The sequence below is a fragment of the Euleptes europaea genome, chromosome 4, assembly GCF_029931775.1.
Source record: "Euleptes europaea isolate rEulEur1 chromosome 4, rEulEur1.hap1, whole genome shotgun sequence".
In the NCBI taxonomy this organism is placed as follows: Eukaryota; Metazoa; Chordata; class Lepidosauria; order Squamata; family Sphaerodactylidae; genus Euleptes; species Euleptes europaea.
This window is the reverse complement of record NC_079315.1, coordinates 90,199,786-90,215,431: the sequence shown is the minus strand read 5'-3', so window position 1 is coordinate 90,215,431 and position 15,646 is coordinate 90,199,786. Positions and strand designations below refer to the sequence as shown.

Below are 15,646 nucleotides of genomic sequence, written 5' to 3'. Positions count from 1 at the left end.
GGATTTGTGTTTATTGAGTATACTAAATACACTAAAAGACAAAGGAGGACAATGTATTGTAAATGCGTAAGATTAATACTATTTGATTCATGGAAATAACAGTTTAGTATGAAAGATAGCTGTTCATACGTTAGAAAGGTTTCATAAAGTTAGCCGCTCAATGTTTACAGTAAATAACAGCAAGAGTGACTTGTCTGGCTTCTCAAACACTGGAGAAACAGAATTCTTCAAGGCTGTTCTCCTCTCTGTTTGTCAGTTCATGTTGCTCGAGCTGGTGATACTCAAATGTTACACGATTGATATGTTTGCCACTAGATACCATTCGTAGCACAGTGTTGTCACAGCCAATCTTCATTTGAGCTAATCAAGCAAAAAGAGTCGCTCATTATGTTTGGAAATGATAAAAGTCAGTCACTTCAAATATTAAGAAATATATTTTATAGGTCCTAATGTGCACAGCCAAGCTTTCTCATGACGTATACAGACATAAGTGCTGTCAAGTTGCAACTGACTTATGGCAATCCCAGAGAGGGGCTTTCAAGGCAAGTAAGAAGCAGAAGTGGTTTGCCATTGCCTTCCTCTACAGAGCCTTCCTTGGTGGACTCCCTTCCAAGTACCAACCGTGCTTAGCTTCCAGTATCCTCAGGCTCCGTCCCCAAAACCTCCCACCAGTAGCGAAGAGGGACCTGGAGCCACCAATCAAATGTGCTCATCTTCTCAGTGGATTTTGCATACAAGACTCTATGAGTTTAATAACTGATAGCTGTGATATTGTTGATGCTCACACACTAATAATAATTGTGTGACTGAGCCTGTAGTTCTGTAAAAACCTTCTCATGTGAATCAAAACAAATGCTATACTATAAGTCCAAATCAGCTTATTGTATTGCCAGCAAATGAATATGTTAGAATCAGGAGTAACTTAAACCAAGGGATGCAGAATTTATTACTCTCAGAGTGAGGCTTCAGCCATGAGAAGTAATAATCCCAAACCCAGTACTAGCGTAATGTCTTTCATTAACACATGACTTATCACAACAAAACATTGTTTAGAATGGAGGCAATAGGTATTTTGTTTTGCGTGCTTTTCCTCACTTTGATACTCATTATTATTGTCAAGTGAGTCACAAATTTTCTAAATAGCTTTGCCACAACAGCATCACAGAGCATGAAATTATGCCCCTAAAGAAGGCAAACACTCAAATGCTTAGGACTGGCATGTTATGCTATGAGGTTTTGCAGTTGTCCTTGTGTGTTTGTGTGTGTACGTACACTTGAACAGAAGACACTAAAAGAAGAACTCACCAGGGCCATGGAAGGAGTGGCACAGATCAGCTACAGGAAACATCCTAGAGGGATCTAAACCATTTCCTCCCAGCAGCTCCACAAAATCTCCCATTCCCCCACAACCTGCAGCAGGTTTCTATGAAAAGAGATGGAAAGAACCATAGATCCTGAACAAATCCAATATTTGTAAATGGGAATATTTCAGTAAACGAAACATACATTCAATATGAAAATCAATGTCTTTCTATTCTATTGGGAACTGATGTTCCAGTATAATACTAACCATTCTGTTCCCCTCAGATGTACTTAAATGCTGCAACTGAGTAATTGTATTGACTAAAAAAATGGGGATAATAGTGGAAAACATTTCTGAGGAGGGGTGAGTTAAAAAAAAACAAGTTTGGGGAACGTGTTAGGCTGAAATTTTTAGAACAATTTGTGGAGGGCTGTAGCTGAGTGGTAGATTATTTTCTTTGCATGCTGGAGGTCCCTGGGTTCAGTCCCTGGCATCTCCAGTTTTTTTTTTTTTTTAAGATCTTGTAGGGGATAATGTAAAGCCCCTGGAGAGCTGCTGTCAGTCTTAGACAGTACTGATCTTGATAGACCAGTTGTCTGATTCATTATGGCAGCTTCATGTGTTTACTTTTGAGTAGACCTGCTTAGGATTGCTCCCAAAGTCTATGAGTGGGCAAGGGGATGGTCATGTAAACCAGTTTGTCAAATCAGGTTTTTGATTTGGCCCCACACATCTGCAGGACTGGCACTCCTGCTGTGCACCTTCTGAAGCCCCCTCCCCACAGCAAATGGGTAAGATCAGCAAGGACCCATTCTGTTGTAGCTCCCATCTTGTAGCATGGCCTGCAGGAAGGCCCCCACGTTTCTCATTCCACAGAATGTGCAAAACTGAAATGTTCAAGAGGGTGTTTTTATAAAGGGATTAACACTGTAGTATAATGGAACAGTTTATGAGGACGATTTTATACAAGAATACTCTAAAATTATAGTCTAGTGCACTGTTATTGTATGTGTCATTTTGCTTTTACGTCTTTGTCTTTGACCTTTATAATCCATTTTCTGCATTGTTAAAGCATGTGACGATGTCTTCTGGTTGTTGTTTTTTTGTTTGCAATGTTTCTAATTTTGTAATCCTAGTCCTACAGTACTGTTTCTTGAATATTTTATGCTGCCTGACTGCATTGTTTTTATATTTTGTAATCTTCCTTGAGTCTCAGCAAGAAAGGTGGGTAATAAATAAAGCAAATAAAGCAAACAAACAAAGAAATCATACTGTCCTACTCTGGCCCGCTTCTTTAACATAAAAAGGGGCACTTGGATTTGCAAGAAATTGTCTTCTCCTGTGTTTTCTCTATGAAAACCTGGAAAGCTACAGAGCATTTTCCCCTTGTACAGCAAAACAGAGGGCAGAGCTGGTTTCTTATAAGAGCATTCAGAATGAATGAAACCCCAAATGAAATAGTTTGATTTTGAAATGAAAATGAATGGGAATCAAAACACAGGAATTAATCCCCTTTCTTTTAATTTCCACTGGGTTCAGTGGGAAATACACATCCACCTCTAATTTCTTAATTTTCTTCCATCCAATCTACAGTTGTATCTCTGAACTGATAAAACAGTCAAACGTCAGATAGATAGCAAAAGGGGTCGCTGTTTTAAAAACAATGAAAATCAATGTGTACTGAGAAATTGGCAACTCACCTTTAAGCGGAGGCCATTCAAATGTCCCAGCATCAGATCAGATATTTTTATTGCCACTGGGTATATTATGGAAAAGCTGCAGTTTCTGTGCTGATGAGGAATGACCATGGTAAACCTTCCAGCAGGGGTCTGAGAGATGACATTGCAAGCTTTAGTATAAGGAAAGACACAAAATTACTTAGTCTCTGTTTTACAATAAAAACGCAGTACTGTATTTGTATGTCACAAGCAAACCTTTGTTTGTGATGGGCACAACTCTGGTGTATATGCTCCCACGTGCCCTCACTCCTTCCCTCCTCCCAGAGCACATTTTCTGGTTTTAGAAGCCTTGAATGAAACCCCACTTTACGATAACATTAATATGCAGGCATCTGGACAACACAGAGTTTAATCCTAGTTTAGAAGCCCAACTTCAGTTTGCCCAGGTGCCTGCATTCGGATGTCACAGTAGAATGGGGTTTGATTCAAGGCTGTGAACTTAAGCAAGAAGAGGATGGAAGAATTAAGGAAGCAAGGACAACAAACAAACAAGCAAAACCCGTGCCCATCACAAACAAGAAGTGATATCTGAAGGCAGTCATTGGTTAAATTTACAAATTGAGATATGTTGGAAGCACAGTTCTGTCCAGAACTGACTCTTTAACCAGGAAATTCCCTAACTGTAACTCAAGTATTTCAGGATATAAGTATATTATTGGCCTCAATAATAAGTATATTATTGGCCTCAAACTGTATCTGCCATACCTTGTTTTCAAGATAGGACTTCTTTTTTTAGTGGCATATCTGCCCAAACCTACCCAAATAAAACATGCAACGCATGTTTGAACTAAAGTTCACATATTTGACTCTGAACTAAAGTTCACATATTTGTTTTGACTTAATGGACATTTTTTTTTAGAATGAAAGCACATGGTATTAAATGTTTACAGTTGTGACAAAAAATCATTCGATAGCCTTTAAATATAGACTAGCACAACATCTGATTTAAATTTGCTATATTGCCATGGAAACTGATTATATATTTCAGCTTACATCAGATCATTCAAGATGGCTTCAGAAAAACAAATATCTGGCATTCTTATACTAAAAATGTGCATTGCCCCAATTCCTACAATGCCAGAATAATGTAGTGTAAAGTATAATATGACTCAGCAGTCAGTACATATTACCAGTGGTTTCGATTTCTGGTGACAGAAGGGATTTCCTTCAATGGCGTGAAATTTCCCTGAGTCCCCCTTCCCACTGCAGCCCTATATGTGCCTGGAAATCCTGCTCCTTGGTGACAGAGGACCCCTACAAACAGCATGATAAGTGAGTTGGAGGTCTGCAGCAGAAGGGGGAAATTAATTAAAATTCTCCCCTTCCGCTTGTAGAACTCCTGTACTGGATACACGTTTTTTTTCTGACCACAAATCATGCTTTTGTCATGTAAATGTATCCTTCTTCATATATTCTTTTTCAGAGATCGCCAAGCACCATTTCTCTGGATACAGTAAAAACTCACCGCATCCCCCCACATAATCCCATACCAAACATATACACTCTTGTGAAAGAAAAATGTCTATTTTATCGTTCCCTTTGTGCTTCTTGCTGCACACAGCATGAAACAAAACTTACGGAAAAGATTGGTTTTTTTCTTTATTGTTAGTGCAAATCCATTTCCGGGGTCATGAATCCTGAAGAATATCATGGCGACATTCTGTGAAGACTTGATGGTGCTTCTTACGTGGTCACCGTCACAAAAATCTACATATCTTTTGGAGGTGGGGAGAGGATGATCCAAAGAACTAGGAAACTTCTCTCCTTTCAATATCCAGCCATCAAACACCTAAAGGGAAACATGGTGATGGCAATTAGTGTTTACCTTCTGCCGGCAATTCCCAGAAGCGCAAAGACACACCCATGTGGCACCTGTGCTGTATGTGTCACTGTGCTGCACAGTCTGGATCCTTTCCATGTGAAGCCTGCTGTTGACTTGTCTCGGAGGGCAGAGTTGCACGGGGCATTGAGTTCTGTGACTATTTTATATTTTGCAGATTTCATCCGTGGGTGTTGCAGTTTAAAGGTGCAAACTAGTGCAAGGGCAGAAGAGATCTTAATTTTTTCCCCTTGCATGCTTTCCTCGCAAAATATAATTTCACTCAAGCTGCTTTTATTCCTGTTGGGGGGGGGGGGAACCCCATAGGGGTACTCATACCTTTTCCCCCAGTGGCAACAAAAACAGCTTGGGGTGTGCGATTTTCAGTTCGAAAAAAATAACCACAGAACTACAAGTAATGTAGTTCCACCCTTGCAGACTCAAGACTGCAGTACCAGATAGGCAAGGCGCTGCTTTATGCACCTGGTAGAAGAAGTTGGTGAGATGGTTGGTTGCTGCCTCACCTTTTTCTATTGCTCGTCTGTGTTTCCTAGCTGCATTTTTCATTACTAGGTCCCACTACATGGGTCCGTTCCTGATTATTGGAGTTTTGCCTATTTTAAAACCAACCAATCAAGCAAACCAACAGAACCCCCTTGTTTAGTTTTTTGTTCAAGTATGTTAATTTTTTAAAATTTGCCCTAAGGGTAATGAATAAAATAAAAGGAACAAATTTATACTGCCTTTGTTATACACATACTGAGATGCAAAGAGAAAGTGGGGAACACTCCTGCTCGTACTTCAGCATTGGAAAAACATTGCTCTTTTACTGGTAAAATATTCCAATTAAAGGAAGTCTTTTAAGTTTTACACTAACAAACAGTTTTTCACAACCAGTAGCATTCAGTTCTCATTTTCTCCTGATGCTTTTCTGTGTTATAGTGACAGATGTAAGGAAGGGTTTAAAGAGCTTAAAAACTAACTGGACACTCTTTGGAGGTAGAGAGAAGGGGAACAGTCCTGTCACCATGGGGAAAACCTTCCAGGATTAGTAGTAACAAGCTTGTACAAAATGGGTTGAGCTTGCCAGAAACGTTTGACAACTCTTGCTTTACCAGAAGCTCTCCTTCTACAAGAAACATACATGGACAAAATATCAGAGTGTTTTGCTATATTCCATAATGAACTGCTTTTCAGATTCAAGCTTTTTTATAGCAGATACGATGTTCTGAAAGTGGAAAATTGGGGCTGCCTTTGAAAATTGTTTTCTGTTGAAACTTAGCAAGCACCCAATCCTGGGTGAGTCATGCAGGTTTCATGGTATCAAGTTGCCCGGTGGTGGCTGGGGAGCCTGGCCCTGATAAGTCCTCCCTTAAAGACCACAACAGCCATGGAAAGGGTCCTACTCTTTCCCCCTGCTTTTTACTGACAGAAACCAAGGCTTCAACTGGTAGAGTATTTGTTTCTCAGAGCTACAAGAGCTTCTTCTATCATTTGGGTGTTTTTTTCTTCCTTGGTTTATTTGGTTTCCCCCTCCCTGGCTTTTCTCAGGTTTGTACAAAGATATGTCTTTTTCTATCCATGACCTCAATCTCTGGATTTAAGTATCCACAGATTGAGAATTAGATATATTGATGCTGAGAATGAAAATTTAAAGTGTGTTGGTAGCTATTAAAGATTTTTGGACACGGTTGTGAGTTTTTATTCAGGTTTCTAAGTTTTTAGATCTGTTCTGGCTATTTTAATTTATTTTATATACTGTTTAAGCTTAATTCTAAGCCACCTTGTAAATCTTTAGGTTAAGAGCAAAGGATAAAAATGACTTATAATAAATAAGCCAGTCATAAAAAAAGGAATTAATAATCTGCCAATAAATATTTTACCTCATTATTACCCAATTTAAAACAGTTTCTTTGTGCCATGTTTGGATTATTACCTAAGTTAATGGCAAAGTCTCCCCTGTATTTGTGCATGTGTGCACTTATACAGATGTATACTTCTACTCCAGGCTGGCTCTGCCATTAGGCAGAGCAAAACAGACTGCCTCATACTACACCTTTTGGGTACCACTAAACAGCTTCAAATGGCTAATTATTTAATGGACAATTACATTTTTATTGCCTGTAGGGAGGGGGCCCATTTGGATTTTCTACCTTGGGCCAGCATCAAAATGTCCTGTTTCTTTTTCTATTTCAGGTCAACTATGGCAGGTTTGTATGGTTGTCATGATTGTTCACATCAGGCTTTAAATACAATGGATGTTTCCATGAATACAGACAAAACGGTACCAATTTAAGCCTTGGATTATATTTTATGGTGGGTATGTAATACTGGTTAATGATGGGATAGAGTGGTAATTCATTTTGTTATAAAAGCCCCCACAGTTATTATTAGTAGCAGCGATGGTAGCACTGTTTCCCCCCCCCCCTTCCTTCCCTTTTGCTAATCTAAAATTTTGACCAATCTGTTCCACACATGACTTGGCACTAAGATCAAAAGTAAGTTGGTACTTCATTCAGCAACAGTTAATCACTTTGACATTCACTGTACTTTCCCACTTCAAATGTTTTAATCCTTGTGCCTCATTAGAAGGGAGACATTTCTGACGCCTAGCATTTAAACTTGGAACGAGCAGGTGATCAATAAACAGTGTCAAATTAGTAACAGCATTGATACTGTCACTAAGGCTGGCTCTTTTCCAGCTGTGCTTCCCTGTTGGACGCCATGTGAAGTTTGTGCCAGAGACAAAGAAACAGATGCTGGCCCTTTCTCCCAAGCCTTGCACAGTACTAATATCCATAGCCCTGATCTGGAGAATCTTGTATTCAGCTGCATACTTTGCTGCAGTGTCTGAATCTCTCTGATCAGTCTTTGCCCTTAAAGTTTACAGAGCAATTTGTGAGATGTTTCAGATCCAAGAAAATTTATTTCCTTTCCTTTATCACTTAGAAGCTCCTTGATCTATTGATCTTGAGCAGTGTAATTTTAAATCTAATGTTTGAGGGATATAAGGACTGAAATCAATCTTGGATCCAAGAAAATTAGGATGTTCACATGCTACACTGAGTCAGACGAACAAGGACATCCACAGAACCTACCTATCGTATGTCTGATACTATTTTGCTTGGACTCTCCATGTTAATTCTTAATCACTTTCACCATTGAACATCATTTGTTATGTGCCAGTTCTCCAATATGCTTTTTATATGGAAGTTAAGTGTGAAACGGTACCATCCTGAGCAGCGTTACAGCCTGCTATGACCACTGAAGTCAGTGGATGTAGAAGTGCGTGCTCTGCTTAAGACTGCACTGACAAACACCATGAGCTTAGCTGGGCAAGAGAGGTTTTGGCATCATGAGTCAGTCTGATGAGTGCTTTCGTTCTCAGTGTTCATAGCAATTCACAGGCTGGAAAATTTTCAAAAATTGCTTGAACCAGCATGCCATTCTCCTGACACTTCCTGGTTTATCCAGACAGCCAACTCACGATGCCAAAGAATTCAGGTGTGTTCATTGGTGCATATTCTTCTCTTCTGTCACGCTGCACGTGAACACACTTTCCCAAGTGTGCTGTGTGGATCATCTGTTATTGCAAATCTCATACCTTCAGAAAGTCTCCTGCTTCACAGTTGATGTTGACAAAGTCAAAGTCTATGGTAATTAACTCTTCAGGGTCTGCTATGAAGAAAGTCGCACAGTGCAGTTGGGGCTGTTCTGCAGTGAAAGTGAACTGCCCTTCTATGCTCAGCATGTCAAGACATCCTGTGGAGGAGAAGACAGACAATACACAGTGTTCACTCCGTCTTAGGACAGATTCTCCCTCTGCATTTTGTACACAGGTATGTCTAGCAGAGTGCAAAACATACCAAGTTAGGAGTGGAAGGCACATACGTGTAAAATTAGCCATATATCTGTTTAAACCGTTGGTCTTCAGATGATTGTCTGGGACCCATAACTGGTCTCCCATGGTAGAGTCCCTAAACTCAGGTAGAAGTGTAACCACAATTTTCTTTTCAATTATTTTTTTAAAGTGAGGATAAAACAGAAAGATGGGAATCATGGAGGAAGAAAATGAGAAAACAAAGGGGAGAAGAGAGAAAGGTGAGGAGGCAGAAAGAAGGGCATCTATGTATGTAAAGTGCTGTTAAGTCACAGCTGAGAGCCAGCATGGTGTAGTGGTTAAAAACAGTGGACTCTAATCTAGAGAACTGGGTTCAATTCCCCACTCCTCCACATGAAGCCTGCTGGGTGACCTTGGGCTAGTCACAGACTGTACTCTCAGAACTCTCTCAGCCTCACCTACCTCACAAGGTGCCTGTTGTGGGGGAGAAGGTGATTGTGAGCTGCTTTGAGAGTCCGTATAGTAAAGAAAAAGCAGGGTATGAAAACCAACTCTTCTTCTTCTTATGGCAACCCCAGCAAGAGGCTTTCAAAGCAGAGGTGGTTTGCCATTGCCTTCCTCTGCAGAGACTTCCTTGCTAGTCTTCCTTCCAGGTCCTGACCCTGCTTAGCTTACGAGATCTGATGGGATCGGGGTATACCATGTTGCCTTCCCTCCCAAGCACATATATACTAGACTTCTGGTGTAGCAGGTTGAAGTAAAAAGTTTGCAAGAGCTGGTGCTTTATAATGAAGAAGAAGAAGAGTTGGTTTTTATATGCTGACTTTCTCTACCACTTAAGGGAGAATCAAACCGGCTTACAATCTCCTTCCCTTCCCCTCCCCACAACAGACACACCCTGTGAGATGGGTGAGGCTGAGAGAGCTCTAACAGAGCTGTAACTTGCCCAAGGTCACCCAGCTGGCTTCACGTGGAGGAGTGGGGAAACAAATCCAGTTCACCAGATTAGCCTCTGCCACTCATGTGGAGGAGTGGGGAATCAAACCTGGTTCTCCAGATCAGACTCCACTGCTCCAAACCACTGCTCTTAACCACTGCACCATGCTGGCTCTCAAGAGGCAGTAACTATGAAAGAACCGGGTCTCTGTTCTGAGAATTTTAAAGGGACAGTCACAATTTTACATATAAGCACCCATCACATGTGTAAGGGACACATGCATTTTGTACTTGGTGTTTATGCCTGAATACAAAATGTAAAACAAGAATGAGCCCCAAATAGCTCCTGGTTCAACTCTCTGCTAGATGCAAACTGTGTATCACTGATAAATGTTTGTCATATAGCCCAGTTCCTCTTTCTGAGCCTTCTGGCTTCAGCTCATCCCCCCAGCAAAGTTTCCTCCTATGATGATTCAGTTGTACAACGAAAATGCCAGTGGGTGGGGCCATTTGGAGCAAACAATGGATTAAGCTCTCTGTATCTGCGCTCATTGCTTCTCTATTCTCAATCAACCCTTCCCATAAGCCTACAGTTATACACGTTCACAGGTAAAATGCAGTTCACCCCTAATATAAAAATTTGGAATGTTCAAATACTTTATTATGATTTATTTCAGTACATTTTGATGCTGCCATTTTTCTAAGAAGCTCAGGGTGGAGTGTATCAGTCTTCCTGCCTTCATTTTACCCTCACAACACCCTTATGAGGTAAGTTAGATTGAGAGAGAGAGTGGTTGACTCAAGATCCGTAGGAGTGTGGCTGCGGGAGGGAGGCAGGAGCTCTTTCTTTCCCTGCAGTGGTGTTCTGAGACTCTGTGTGTGTGTGTGTAAAGTGCCGTCAAGTTGCAGCCGACTTTTGGCGACCCCTTTTGGGGTTTTCATGGCAAGAGACTAACAGGTTGGTTTGCCAGTGCCTTCCTCTGCACAGCAACCCTGGACTTCCTTGGTGGTCTCCCATCCAAATACTAACCAGGGCTGACCCTGCTTAGCTTCTGAGATCTGGCAAGATCAGGCTAGCCTGGGCCATCCAGGTCAGGGCTCTGAGACTGTTTAGGCTCTCCTTTAAAAAAAAAAATAGAAGCAATTTCCTGCAGCAAATGTGTAGATGCTGGAAACATGAGTTGGGGCTGGGGGAACCAGACCCCAACTTTAAAAAAACTGTAATGTTTCGTTTGGTTGAGAGAGAGAGTGATTGGTTCAAAATCCATTTTAGTTATTTGTTTCTCTAAACACTACACCAAACTGGCTACACAAAACTATCTTGGTAACGCTTATAACCCCTCCACCCCCACCTTGTAAAGTGGTTCTGCCCTATGATCCTGTTGCTAAGGCGGCAAGATAGCTTAAGGCTACCTAGAGAACTGAGCTGAGTTTTGTACTCACCGTTCCCACTCCAAAGGCCAGATTAGATGTAACCTGGGATATATCAGCCATTGGTATCGCCTGCCAATTTTCAAAAGGCTAAAAGCAACCATGGGGTGTGGAGGCCATTCCACATGAACACATGAAGCTCCCTTACACTGAATCAGACCCTTGGTCCATCAAAGTCAGTATTGTCTACTCAGATCCGCAGCGGCTCTCCAGGGTCTCAGGCAGAGGTCTTTCCCATCACCTACTTGCCTGGTCCCCTTAACTAGAGATGCCGGGGATTGAACCTGGGACCTTCTGCATGCCAAGCAGATGCTCTACCACTGAGCCATGGCCCCTCCCCAAACTGGGGCTGTGGGCACTGGCAGATGTAGAGAGCAGCTACGTTTCAGGACAAATAGCAGGTACCGGGTTCCCTTCCTCAGCATCATGGTCCCTATCTAAATCCCTTATTTTGAAGATGCAGTAAGGAACAATTACTGTACTTGAGGAGAGGGGATAGATTTTAGGAAATGTCACTTGCTCCTCAGTATCATCACCCTATGCAGGGCAGATGTGAAACTAAAAGAGGAGAAGATGTGATGCCCCCTTTTATTCGTGAATCAGGCACAAGACTTCAAGCTCCCAGTTCCAGCATCTCATCATTGTCTTTAGGCACAGAAAAGACTTGTGGTAGGGTTAGCTTCCTTCTTTAAGGAAGTCAGTCATTTTTTTCACTTCTGAAGACGCGGCCACGACTCACCGGAGGCCGCAGGTTGCTGGGTTGTGCCAGGCGGGGCGCAGACGAGCCGGAGCTGGGGTCGATGAGCCCCGGGGGGGGGGAGCCTATAGGGCTGCTGGAATGGCGGCGGAAGGGAAATGGCGGTTTCCTCCCGACTCCCAGCTGGGAAGCCACGTGACTTCCTGTTAGGGCTGGGAGCCGGCTTGAATGAGCCAATTGGGCTGAAGGCTGCTGGGGGGGGGGGCCCTCCGGAGGTCGGACCTGAGAGGTTTCACTCAGGTCCGACCTTGCAGCATAAAAGGAGGGGGCGCTGGCTGGCATTTCCTCTTCCTTTTTTGGTTTGACCCACCCACCCACCGCTGATTTAAAAGGTTTTAGTTTCTTGATCCGCACAACTTGTGGCGGTTTGGCATTGGGGCAGTATCCAGTTTTTGGGGAAAAGCAGCCTGCGTGCCAATTTTCCCATAGGAGGATCCCGGTACGGGATTTTGGGGGAGGCCGGATATGGACATGCCAAGATGGAAGGCTGCCAGGGACAAGCCTCACCCAGGGCTGTCTGGGGGGCATGCCTTTCCATGGGCGGTCAGGCGGGCCTCCTCCAAGTGGCAGGGGACCACACAGCTGGCTGCCGCCCTCGTGTGTCCCTGAGCTGCCATCTCTAGCCTTCCCAGCAGGGGTGCTGGGAGATGTGCATCGGCCTGCAGGGTGGCAGGTCGATGATAGGATACGCCCCTCATGCCATGCCAATGCCTTGCTGCTGCAATCAATAAAAGTTGTGCCATTTCATCCAAACTGGCTTCTGTGTTTTCTGTTCTTATGTTTTAAATGTTGGGGGGTTTTGTTTGTGGATCAGGTGTGCGGCTTGGGAGCGCAACGCACAGCTAAGCACTAAGCTGGCAAAGTGCTGTGTAGCTTGAAAGCCTTCATCTACTTTCATCCTGGTGGTCCAACAAAGGCATCAGCAGTCAGCTGCTTCTCTCGTTCTCGGGGATCCACCCAGCAATCATTATATATGAGAGACATGAGTTACTTGCAGTGCGGTCCCTAAGTAGGTCTACTCAGAATTTTACTGAAGTTTACTCAGTGGGGCTTACTCCCAGGAAAGTATTCTTAGGCATGCATTGTTACTAAGCTGAGCTGAAAAGTCCTTCAAGGGGTTAGAAGAAGCAAAGAAAACCTCACACATGGTTTCTTTTTCATCCATTAATGAAGAATTTGGAGTTATCTGCCCCAAAGACGTTCTCAGAACAGCCTGCCCCTTTTCAGAACAGCCTGCCCCCTTATATTATTGGTCCCTTGTTTTTCTTTTTCCTTCTCAAATGAGACCTTTGATTTCTGAGGTGTCACAAGAATCAGCCACAGCAATGCTGGCTTAGAAGACTGTTCTGCGCTGCTGCTTTGCTGACATTCAGCCTCCCCACAGAGCCCAGGATTACCAGGAGCAAGCCCTGGTATTTGGCCAGGGCTGAGCCCTGGCAGGTATAAAATAACAACAAAGACCAGGCGCTGGAGCATATGCAGAGTGGTACAAAAGGAACAAACCTCAGCACGGACTTAGCTGAAATTAGTGGTAGGGGAATTCCAGAGCAGAAGACCAAACTTTCACACAGGCATAAGCCTCAAGTCTTGTTTTAGAATGTAAGCAACATCCCCAATTCATTCAATTGGCTCAAATTCTGGTCAGCCCCTTGCCTTTCCAGGAAATGTATACCACTTTCTTCAGCAGCTAGTCTTCTATCTTTTATCCACATCCTGAATGTTCTTCTCTGCTTCCTGTTCTCTGTCCTCACCCAGCCATCAGCACTCTGGGACCACCTCCACATTCCATTATCTAGTTTTACAACTAGGACCCCACCCCCTCCATCAACACTTTCATTCATTCCACTTGAAAGCAAATTTTTGAACCTACCCATAGTTTTGCTGGAACTGCAGGGGGGGAATGGGATTTCAACATCAGAATACACCTGATAAATTATTTATTCAAAGCTTATTTTACAATATTTATATGTAAAATGGTGAACTCCCCCCCCCCATTTAATACCAGCTATTAAGGCACTGCTGGTTAGTATTTGGATGGGACACCACCAAGGAAGTCCAGGGTTGCTGTGCAGAGGAAGGCACTGGCAAACCACCTCTGTTAGTCTCTTGCCATGAAAACCCCAAAAAAGAGGTCGCCATAAGTCGGCTGCGGCTTGACGGCACTTCACACACACACACACATTAAGACACTGCATTGCTGTCTCCAGTAGACAAAAACAGTCAGAGGGTTACCAGATGAAAAAAAAAAGGCTGCTCAACCTTTTGTAGTCAGAGAGTGGGGGGCATTTCTACAAGGGCAGCTTTTCTGCCTCTACATGCCTAGCTGCAACCACCAATCTACAGAAGCCTGGTTGCATCTGATCACCCCCCCCAGAAAGGCGCTCTGCATATGCTCAGGAGTACTTTATTTCCATTCTTATTCCACATGTTGTAAAGCTAAGCTCTAGCATTTGAAACAGGCATGGTGTGGAGAGAGTAGGAAAAGCCCCCCACCCCGCACACACACATCCTGTGAGAATTCAGGGTCACCCCCTAAAATTAACTGGCAGCTGCATTCAGCGCGCACAAGCAGTTCTTGGCAGGATGCATAATTAATTGGCGGAATTCATTGCCCCCAGGCATGGGTTATGACTCCTGCCTCAAAACGACTTTAAACGGGGACTGGAGATGTGCACAGAGATCAGGTCTATCAGTGGCTATTTGAAATGGAACTTCTTTGTTCAGAGGCAGTCTACCGCTAAAAACCAACGGCTGGCGGCTTACTGCCTTCACCCCGGCTTCTGGGCTTTTTCGCATCAGCAGGCTGGCTTGGACTAGAGGAGCCTTTCATAGAATCATAGAAACATAGAGCTGGAAGGTACCCCCAGGGTCATCTAGTCCAACCCCCTGCACAATGCAGGGATTTCACAACTGCCTCCCCCCAGCGACCCCTACTCCATGCCCAGAAGATGGCCCAGGGTCATCTAGTCCAACCCCCTGCACAATGCAGGGATTTCACAACTACCTCCCCCCAGCGACCCCTACTCCATGCCCAAAAGATGGCCAAGATGCCCTCCCTCTCATGATCTCCTTAAGGTCATCGAATCAGCATTGCTGACAGGTGGCCATCTAATCCTGGAGCTGGTCCAGCAGAACCTTCTTTTTGACGAAGCTCCCTCTCCAAACCCCGATGCACGAATCCCCCCCCCCCGAGGATGCCGGCTTCCCAGAGCACCCGGGAGCCTTCCCCAAGGACAGCCTCCCTCCCCGGGCCGAGTCCCGGGCCGGAGCTTCGCCTTCCCCCCGCAACTTGGCCCCGCCAGACCCTCCCCTCCGGAAAGCCTGTCGGGGAACTCACGCAGCGCCCGGCGGTAAATCTGCCCGTCGGAGATCTCCCGCTTCAGCTGGGCGTCGAGGAGCAGGAAGGGCTCGTCCTCGCCTCCGTCCCTCACCTGGAGAAGCCAAAGGAAAGGGGAAAGCTGAGCCCCCGCGGAACGGCTCTGGCCAGGACCCTTGCTCCAGACCCCAAGAGCTCCCCTGCTATCCCTGGGGGAAGGAGTCAATGGGGGGGGCAGGATTGCCCTAGATTTGAGGCGAGGGGGGTGGGGGGAGATGCCTGCTTGGCTCACCTCGAGGTACCTGCTTTCTCCTTCCAGGGCTGCCAAGAAGATCAAGACGAAGTGGTAGGGGAGCCGGAGGGGCATGCTGCTCCCGCAGGTCTTTCTCCAGGTGGTGCTGAAGTTTCCTTCCTTGCCTGCTTTCGGAGGCGGCGGCGGCGGCGGCAGCAGCTTTTGTTGGGGGCTTTACTTGGTTTTCCTTGACAGATCCTTTTTATAGAGCA

General features: G+C 44.3%; 1 protein-coding gene across 1 annotated transcript; it reads right to left on the bottom strand.

The window, feature by feature from the left end:
* Nucleotides 1-202: 202 nt before the first annotated feature.
* On the bottom strand, nt 203-15,509 carry CRHBP (corticotropin releasing hormone binding protein). Its single transcript, XM_056848650.1, has 7 exons — nt 15,435-15,509; nt 15,164-15,257; nt 8,466-8,623; nt 4,621-4,831; nt 3,004-3,152; nt 1,306-1,423; nt 203-360 (listed from the first exon to the last, which is right to left on the bottom strand). Exons 1-7 carry the CDS (start codon nt 15,507-15,509, stop codon nt 203-205), a joined length of 963 nt encoding a protein of 320 aa, XP_056704628.1.
* Between the last annotated feature and the right edge of the window lie 137 nt (nt 15,510-15,646).